Below are 9,715 nucleotides of genomic sequence, written 5' to 3'. Positions count from 1 at the left end.
ATGGAGCCTGCGTGGGATTGTTTCTTTCTCTCTCTCTCTCTCAATCTGTTCCTCCCCACCCCACCCCAACTCTCTCTCTCAAAATAAATAAATAAACTTATAAAAAATGAAATAAAATACTGAGGAATAATTGTTATAAAGAACTTTCTACTACTTTTTCCCAGCTTTACCTTGCCCTCTTCCCAATCTACAAATACACAAACAAGGAAAAGCTGCTAACTTAACTGATCAAGAATCCAAGTCATTGATATAACCCCTTCACTAGTGGCTGGTATCATTGGCATTAATGGCCACTGTGAACTCTGACTCAGTGGGGCAGGTCAAGAGCCTATATCTTCCATTCTCTTCTTTGAACTTCTTTTTCCAGTGAGGTTTTGTGTTAGTAAACTTGGAACCTGCGTTTAACTTTTGGGTGGTATGCTCTGCATGTGTGCCTGTCTGTTGGTTGTGTGATGGGCTTCTCTACCATGGGATGCTGAAGGTAGTAAGATCCCAAAGTCTCCATTCAGGCTTGGGGCAATCAGATGGTGCCCATGTAGGCCTTAAATTTTATCCTGTAACCCACCTTTTACCATCAGAAGTTTGGGGCACTGGCTTAGCACCTTACTCTCATTTGGTTGCTGTTCCTGGGCGATATAACTCCTAAGGCAGAAGGATGGCAGTTGGGGTGGCATGGAGTAACAATTACTAGCTGGGCAGGGAGGGGGGCATGGAGTAACAATTACTAGCTGGCCAAGGTCTGGGCCATTCAGGGTCTCTAATCTCAATACCATGAAACATTTTCAATACTCTAGTGTCACCTCAAGAATTGCAGTCAACTCATCTGACTGCACGATATACATCATTTGAACAGGTCAGTCTAAACCAATGTGACTGAAATAGAGTCATCTTTTTTTAAACATTGTGTATTTTCCTCTTCCTACTCAACGCCATTCACCAATAATGCAGAGATGAGTTAGCAAACTTAGCCAGACTCAACGACTCTTTTCCATATTCACCACTTTCCTTCCTCATCTCACATTTCCTCTCTCCCATTCGTGTTTCTTTATTCTGTTCTTTGTTCTCCTTGTTCATGTCTCAGGCCTTCCATTGCACTCCAGCTAAAGTCCCCTTAGCTCATCTCATTGCTGGGCCTCAGTAGACACTCATGAAGCATCAGAACCAACTACCTATGGTCCCCACCTCACCACCTTTCTGTCCCTGTCTCTGAGTCAAAACACCTAAGCCCTGACTACCATGTTGCTGCCGCCCCATCACAATGACTCAGAGCACAGTTAAGCTATTACAGAGACTGGCAGGGATCAAACGGTCATCCAGGCCAACCTTTTAACCCTCTGCATGCAGGAGGTATTTCTAAATAATCTACATCAGGGGTAGGCAACCTTTTATTTATAAAGAACCAAACAATAAATATTTCAGGTTCTGCATGCCATTCAGTCTCTGTCTCACATACTCAACTCTGGCATTTGAGCAAGAAAGCAGCTGTAGACAATATGTAAATGATCGAACATGGCTGTGTTCCAATAAAACTTTGTTTATGGATGCCGAAATTTGACTTTCATATGATTTACACAAATGTCACAAAATGTTCTTCTTTTGTTTGTTTGGGCTTCTTTTTCATTTAAAACCATTATAAATTATAAAAACCTTTTTTGAGAGACAAAGAGAGAGAGAGCCAGGAAGAGGGCCAGAGGGGGAGAGAGAAAGAGAGAGAGAGAAAGACAGAAAGAGAGAGAGAGAAAATCTTAAGCAGGTTCCATGCTCAGTGCAGAGCCCAACACAGGGCTCGATTCCATGACCCTGGGATCATGACCTGAACTGAAATCAAGAGTCGGACACTCAACCAACTGTTGAGTGCCCCTATAAAAGACACCCCTATAAAAACCTTTCTTATCTTGCACGCTGTACATAAACAGGGCCAGATTCAGCCCATAGGCCATAGTTTGTTGACGTGATATCCTTTGCTAGTGTCTTTGAATGCATTTTTCCTTTTTTGCTGATAAATCTACTTCTATAAAGTCACCCATCTTGTTGCTACCTTTTTACTCATGCTGTATTATCAAATAATTAAATAGCTTTATAAGCCAGTTCAAATCAATTCTAAAAGAAAAGGGAGAATAAATAAAGTAATATATAGATTGATTTTGGAAAGAAGAATTACTAAATTTAAAGTCTCATCATGTAAATATTTATCTTGAGGGTTTCCATCAACAGAATTGAGGGACACATTGGTCATAGCACACTATTGGCTTGCTCCCTACTATGCTAATCCCAGTGTTATTCCTTTAGTTTTCTTTCAAAACGTTATTTAATTTTTGACATGTCAAAATCATTATGGGATTCAATATATATCTCTCTTTTCACCTTCTTCCTAGTAATAAAGAAATGCTAAAGCAGTGCTCAGAGTTCTTTGAAAAAAATGCCCTTGGAAACTGATTATCTGGTAGAATATTGGCATCTGCTAGGAATATTTCTCAAGGCCTTCAAATATCCCAAGCACATAAATACCACTAGAGCATATATTTTCCCATAAAATTAAATAGCTTAAAAATCTGACTGCTTTCAATCCTTTATAAATAATAAATATAGGACCAAAGTCACTTATAAGACTATTTACTCCTTTCGTGAGAGACACTGTGAACATAAAAAAGGAGAAAAAAAATCAAAAGTGAATGCTGACTTTCTGGATGGGTCCACTTGCCAGCTAAGTGACTCAATTCTACAGAGCAGCCTAGCAGAAAACATTACTCAAGTTAATGTCCTAACAAAATTATGAGTTAGGTCATTTCATGAATCTTTGAGGACCATGGTGAAATTGCTGATGTTAAATCTGTGAATGCTAAGGTTCTGCTATATCTGAGTAACCAGAAAAGAGCCAATTCCTATAATTGGTTAAGATATAGAGCTGTGGATATGATGTAAAATCAATTTTAAGTGATTTTAAGAGTCATACGAAGATGAAATGGGCAGCCCGGGGGACCATGTGAGCTTCTCCCCAAGGCACTGACCACCTGATGGAAGGAAGAATGGAGGATCCAGGAGCCAGAGGGGTTGGATTAGACAAAGAGCTTCTCAAATATTCTTAGGACAGCAAAACCCCTTCATCTAAAACCTTCTTGGTGAAATACTTGGGATAGACCAGGATTTATAAAACAACAGACTAGGTGGCCTATGAAAGCTCTTCTAAATCTAAGATTTTATGACTGATATTAGTTAGCTGTAAATAGATTTTTTTAATTTTTTAATGTTCATTTATTTATTTTGAGAAAGAGAGAGAGCAAGTGAGGGAAAGGTAGAGAGAGAGAGAAAGAGAGAATCCCAAGCAGACTCCACATTGTCAGTGCAGAGCCCAATACGGGGCTCAAACTCATGAACTGGGAGATCATGACCTGAACTGATATCAAGAGTCAATGCTTAACTGACTGAGCCACCCAGGTGCCCCCGTAAGTAAAAAGAATTATTATAAAGGAATTCAAATAGTCCTGGAGAGGCTTGGAATGCTCCTAATTTGCCCACTTATTTCCAGACTTTGAAATTGGATATAGGTATTAAAAATGGTCAAAGCAAGATTGGTCCTTGGCAAAACTGTGAAATAGGCTAAATCTATAAAGCTCAGAAGTCAGCTTCTGGGAATATTGTCCTTTATTTCTAAGAAAAATGCAGCTTAAAGCTAGCATCCCTTCCAGTATCTATAAGATTTGGGGAAGGTGGAAGACTAAGTGGGTGATGCTGCTCACAGATACATCTGCATACCATAGGACATTGAGGAGAAGAGTAAACATCACCAAGAATTTTGCATCCTCTTCTGGGGAAAGGGTTAGTACATTTTCAGTGGAATGAAGAATAATTGTATCATGTTAACAGGAAGTAGAGCCTTGTTATTGTCTTTACTTGGAGATTAAGTATGGTTTAAGGAGATGTGTATGAGTGCCAAGTTGACAAAGGGTGGATTTGTGATGGTTAATTTTATGACAACTTGACTAGGCCATGGTACTCAGTGGTTGGCCAGACCCTAATTATAGATATTTCTATTGAAGGTATTTTTTAAAGTTTATTTATTTGTTTTTGAGAGAGAGAGAGAGGCAGAGAGTGGGGGAGGGGAGAGAGAGAATTCCAAGCAGGCTCCATGCTGTCAGTACAGAGCCCAACAGTGGGCTCGAACCTACATGACCTGAGCCAAAATCAAGAGTCAGACGGTTAACCAACTGAGCCACCCAGATGCCCCTATGAAGGTATTTTTTTAAATGAGATTATCATTTATTTTTGTTTAATGTTTATTTATTTTTGAGAGACAGAGTACAAGCGGGGAAGGGACAGAGAGAGAGGGAGACACAGAATCTGAAGCAGGGTCCAGGCTCCGGAGCTCTCAGCACAGAGTCCGACACAGGGTTCGACACAGGGTTCGACACAGGGTTCAAACTCATGAACTGTGAGATCATGACCTGAGCCGAACTGGGACACTTAACCCACTGAGCCACCCAGGAGCCCCTAATGAGATTATCATCTAAATCTGACTTTGAGTAAAGCAGATTATCCTCCATAGTGTGGGTGGGTCTCATTCAACCAACTGAAGGTCTTAAGGGAAAAAAACTCTGAGGTTCCCTGAAGAAGAAGGAATTCTGCCTCCAGATGAATCTTGGACTTGAGCTACAACGTTAACTCTTCCCTAGGTCTCTAGCCTACCAATATGCCCTGCAGATTTCAGATTTACCAGCCCCCCACAGCCATGTAAGTAAATTCCTTGAGACAAATGATGTTCGTTTGTACAAATGATTGTTTGTTGTACACATCATATTGGTTCTGTTTCTGGGGAGAACCCTGGCTGATATACAACCATCCCAGCCCTCATACTTGCTTCACACACCTGCTTCGTCCCAGCACCATCAAATCCTTCCTGCATGTGCAGTGTCTCTTCTGCACACTGATATACCAGACACCACCAAAGGCTATCGCCCCCATTACCTCATGGCCCAAACTGCCATTAATTCAAATCTGTGTGTGTGTGTGTGTGTGTGTGTGTGCATGAGCATGGGTGTGTGTGTATAGTTCATTTTATAGAAGTCTTGAGTTAATGGGCTGGGACTGGGTAAGCAAAATAGCACAGCCCAGCAAATCATAAATAATAAAAACAAACAACAAAAAACTTAGTTCTTGACATGATTTTCGTCAAAGTTTCTCAGAAAAATCCTATGAAAAGCAGCCAAAGAACTATTCACAGAAATAATTATGACCATAAAATGAATTTTTTAAGTAATGTGTTAAAAATGAGTAAATGGGCATTCAACTAAAGAAGCTGGAAAGTGAACAACAGAATAACCTTGTAAGAAAGTAGGACGGGGACGGGGCGCCTGGGTGGCTCAGTTGGTTAAGCGTCAGACTTCGGCTCAGGTCAGGATCTCGCGGTCCGTGAGTTCAAGCCCCGCGTCAGGCTCTGGGCTGATGGCTCAGAGCCTGGAGCCTGTTTCCGATTCTGTATCTCCCTCTCTCTCTGCCCCTCCCCCGTTCATGCTCTGTCTCTCTCTGTCTCAAAAATAAATAAACGTTAAAAAAAAAAAATAAAAAAAAAAAAAAGAAAGTAGGATGGGGATCAATGAAGATAACACAAGAGATAAATGAACTCATTTAATTAAAAAACACATGGCAAAAGCAGAGGTTTTTTTTGAAGTCCAATAAATTTAAAAGCTTATGACAGATCTGTTTAGAAAGAAAGAGAAGAAAGTAGTAAGTGGGATTAAGAATAGGTAAAATACCTGAACCACAACAAGAAAGCATTTTTTAAGTATGAATAAATATTAAATGCAAATTTATAACAACATATATTTGACAATCCACATGAACAATTTTCTATGAAAGTATAATTAGTCAAAACTTGCTCAAGAGGCAAGAAAGCCTAAAAGTACCATTATTCATGAAATATATTATAAATTAACCAATGATAATAATGTATCAGACTCAGGAAAATTCTCTCAATCGAGAAAAAAATTTTTCTACTAATTAAACTTTTTCACATATAAAAAAAGAAAACTTCAAACAGCACAAAAAACTAAAACTCATTCAACCTCAGAGATGCAAATACATATACACAATGTAGATTATTTCTAAAACCGGGAATCCAATCCAGCATGTATCATGGTAACTAGTATTTTTCCTAACACATTTCTTTCTCATCACAAACCACTGACCTTCTTTGGTAATGGTGTCACTTTCTTTAAGGAGTTATCCTGTCCCCGTTCCAAAAGAGCACACACTATTCCTGCTCAAAAATGTAGTGAACATGTGCCCTGAGTCTGAGCAATCAGATCCTCTCTGCTTAAAATCTGGTTTTTGAAAAGCGTCGTAAAGCAACAAAAGCAGGCAGGGTCAATTATACAATGGCGCCATAGTAGAAAAATGGTCCACTGGTTTGTGTTACTCCGTTTTTTGGAGCAGCCCTGATTCCTGCCTGTCTTGAGCTATAATCATTCAGCTTTTACCTTGCTTCTGCAAAATAGCTCCACTGTATTTCCAAGGCACCATTTTTAAATTGTTATTCAAGGATTATTTTTAATTGTTTGCCACCAGAGAAATTCAACCAGAACAATTAGAATATATAGAAATACAATTTAATTATATAGATTTCTAAGCTATCAATAGAAGCCACTTACAAAAGCACTAATTAAAATACAGTGCTTATGGGTACTTACCCTAAAAATACAAAAAAAAAAAAAACTAATTCAAAGGGATACGTGCACCCTTATGTTTATTGCAGCATTATTTACAATAGCCAAACTACATACACAGCCCAAGTGGCCATTGATAAATGAATGGATAAAGAAGATGTGTATATATGATGGAATTACTCAGCCATAAAAGGAATGAAATGTTGCCACTTGCAACAACATGGATTGAGCTCGAGAGTATAATGCTAAGTGAAATAAGGATCAGGGTAAGACAGATGATTTCACATGTATGTGGAATTTAAGAAACAAAACAAACGATCAAAGAAAAGAGACTCTTAACTATAGATAACAAACAGGTGTTTACCAGGGGGCAGTGGTAGGCAGATGAGTGAAATAGGTAAAGTGTATCTAAGAGCACATGTATCATGATGAGCACTAAGTATAGAACTGTGGAGTCATTATATTGTACACCTGACACTAATATAATGCTCTATGTTAATTATACAGGAATTAAAAAAATAACCTACAATGCTTATTCCTAATTTGAAAAAAATTCTCAGTAAACTAAAAATAAAAGGGAATTTGCTCAACTTAAGCATATCTGCCAGAAAACATCATAGTCTGATGGCAAAATATTAAAAGTAACACCATGAAAGTCAGAATAAGGCAAGTCTTCTATCAATCCTATTATTCAACATTGTCCTAGGGACCCTGCTTAGTGCACTAAGAAAAATGACAAGAAATTACTTGCAATTATTATGATGATCTTATAAATAGGGAAATATTTGAAAATAATTTAGTACATGATATTTGCCCTAATTGATGAAGGGCAGGTAGGCATAATTTCATCTTACAAAAATAAAGAATACAGTACTATTTGGCTTCTAACATGTGAATAGGATTAGTGTTCTTTGGGGCAGAAAAGATACCATATCTTCCTATGAATGCAAAGACATGACAGGAAAAGAAAAAAAAAAAGTAGCGAAGGGCAAATTTCAAAGAAATCTTTTCTTTTCCTGGGCTGGGAAAGGAAAGAGATTCAAGAGAGAAAAGCAAGCCAATGTTGTTCCAGTGATCCCCTCTGGACAAGGATGGAGAGACATGTGTAAGACAGGTGAGATTGAAACTGAGGGTAGAGGGGTCCTCTTGTCTCCTGCTCCCCATTTGAGACTCAGGGAGTCCACCTCATAGGTTGTCCCCATACAACGATGGTACTCAGACACTCCAAAGGGCCTTGGAGATACATGCAGAGGGAGGCTTTGACGTGAAGCTTTCATGGGCCACACCATCTTCCCATCCAGTGGAATGCTCGGTGGAGATCCTGGGGGCTTGTGCCCTAAGAACAGAGGCTGGGCTGGACCCTCAAGCCAGGAAGCAGGCAGAGGAAGAGGCAGGGGGTCAGGGATGTAGCCAGCATGAACTGGGGGAGGGGCATATAGTAGTGTGGGGACTCTGGGATACCTGGTCTGGGGAGGAGGGCGAGTGAGAGTGTAACCAGGAACATCAGTGAATGAAGAGTGAACTGCAAATCCCAGGCACAAATTACAGTACTGAGTGAGCCCAGCAGAGTAGACAACGAGATTGCCATGGAAAAGACAGATCAAGGATATTATGCACAGCCAAGTCCTCCTTCGCAGCACCACCATGAAGACTGGTCAGTGTTCCTCCTCTATCCAGATCCCATCTTGGGGAAATAAAGGGCAAAGGGGCAGATTGCCAAACAACTGTGCTTTTGCTGTTCTTCCTGGAGAGACTGAGAATACTCTAGAGAGTGCATTTAAATTACTAGGTTGGACTAAATTACACAGAGCCTTCAGTTAAACGTTCTTGATGCAAATAGGAAGACCAAGTCAGCTATGGGCAAAAGAAAGAAACTACATTTTCTCTTAAATGTTAAGTTCTCTTAAATGTTAAGTTAAAAGTTATCATCTAAGCAGGATGATAGAAATCTTGTTACTCCATGCCAGTCCACCAAGAAACTGTAAGATAATCATCAGGAAAATTATTAGAACAATGAAGAGAGTCAAGTAAGGTGGCAGGATATAAGATCTACATAGAAAAAATCAAAAGGTGTACCCTATGCTAATAATAACCAGCTAGAAGTATAATGTTTAAAAAGATCTCATTCCTTTTTTGCTCGGGCCCGTGGTGCTGGCAGGATGGGCAAGTGTCGTGGTCTTCGTACTGCCAGGAAGCTCCGTAGCCACCGACGAGATCAGAAGTGGCATGATAAACAGTACAAGAAAGCCCATTTGGGCACAGCCCTGAAGGCCAACCCTTTTGGAGGCGCTTCCCATGCGAAAGGAATTGTGCTGGAAAAAGTAGGGGTTGAAGCCAAACAGCCAAATTCTGCCATCAGGAAGTGTGTCAGGGTCCAGCTGATCAAGAATGGCAAGAAAATCACCGCCTTTGTACCCAATGATGGTTGTTTGAATTTTATTGAGGAAAACGATGAGGTTCTGGTTGCTGGATTTGGTCGCAAAGGTCATGCTGTTGGTGACATTCCTGGAGTTCGCTTTAAGGTCGTCAAAGTAGCCAATGTCTCTCTTTTGGCCTTATACAAAGGCAAGAAGGAAAGACCAAGATCTTAAGTTTTGATGAGGAAAACGTGACAATAAATTTTCATATACCAAAAAAAAAATAAATAAATAAAAAAAATAAAAAAAATAAAAAGATCTCATTCATAATACAACAAAAACTCTCCTTAGCAGGTGAGCCATATTAGTATAAGGAAAACTATAAAATTTTACTTGAAAACATGAAAGAAAACCTAAAGAAATGAAGAGGCAGGGCATGATCTTACATAGGAAGATTCCATTTTTAATATTGAACAAATTTCCAGAGATCCTTTTTGTTGAAATTGACAACTCCTCAGTTTCTGGGCTAAAGAGAATTCAGTATCATCACGGAAGTTCAATGTTCAGTGAGATGTCTGGCAAATAGCATGTACTAAATAAACAGATACAGCAGTTATCAGTGTTATTATTATCACTACGCTCATGGCTACCTCTCTTATTTGGTCAATATTGTTATAATCTTGCAATAGCGAAGGACTT

General features: G+C 39.4%; 1 protein-coding gene across 1 annotated transcript; it reads left to right on the top strand.

The window, feature by feature from the left end:
* Positions 1–8,785: 8,785 nt before the first annotated feature.
* On the top strand, positions 8,786–9,332 carry LOC145713379 (small ribosomal subunit protein uS12). The gene has a single exon (XM_081792012.1). The coding sequence runs from the start codon at positions 8,819–8,821 to the stop codon at positions 9,248–9,250; it is 432 nt and encodes a 143-aa protein (XP_081648138.1). The 5' UTR covers positions 8,786–8,818; the 3' UTR covers positions 9,251–9,332.
* Positions 9,333–9,715: the final 383 nt, after the last annotated feature.

The sequence above is a fragment of the Panthera onca genome, chromosome F1 (assembly GCF_046562875.1).
Source record: "Panthera onca isolate mPanOnc1 chromosome F1, mPanOnc1 haplotype 2, whole genome shotgun sequence".
Lineage (NCBI taxonomy): Eukaryota > Metazoa > Chordata > Mammalia > Carnivora > Felidae > Panthera > Panthera onca.
The sequence above is the reverse complement of the archived record's forward strand: the minus strand, read 5'-3'. Positions and strand labels throughout refer to the sequence as shown.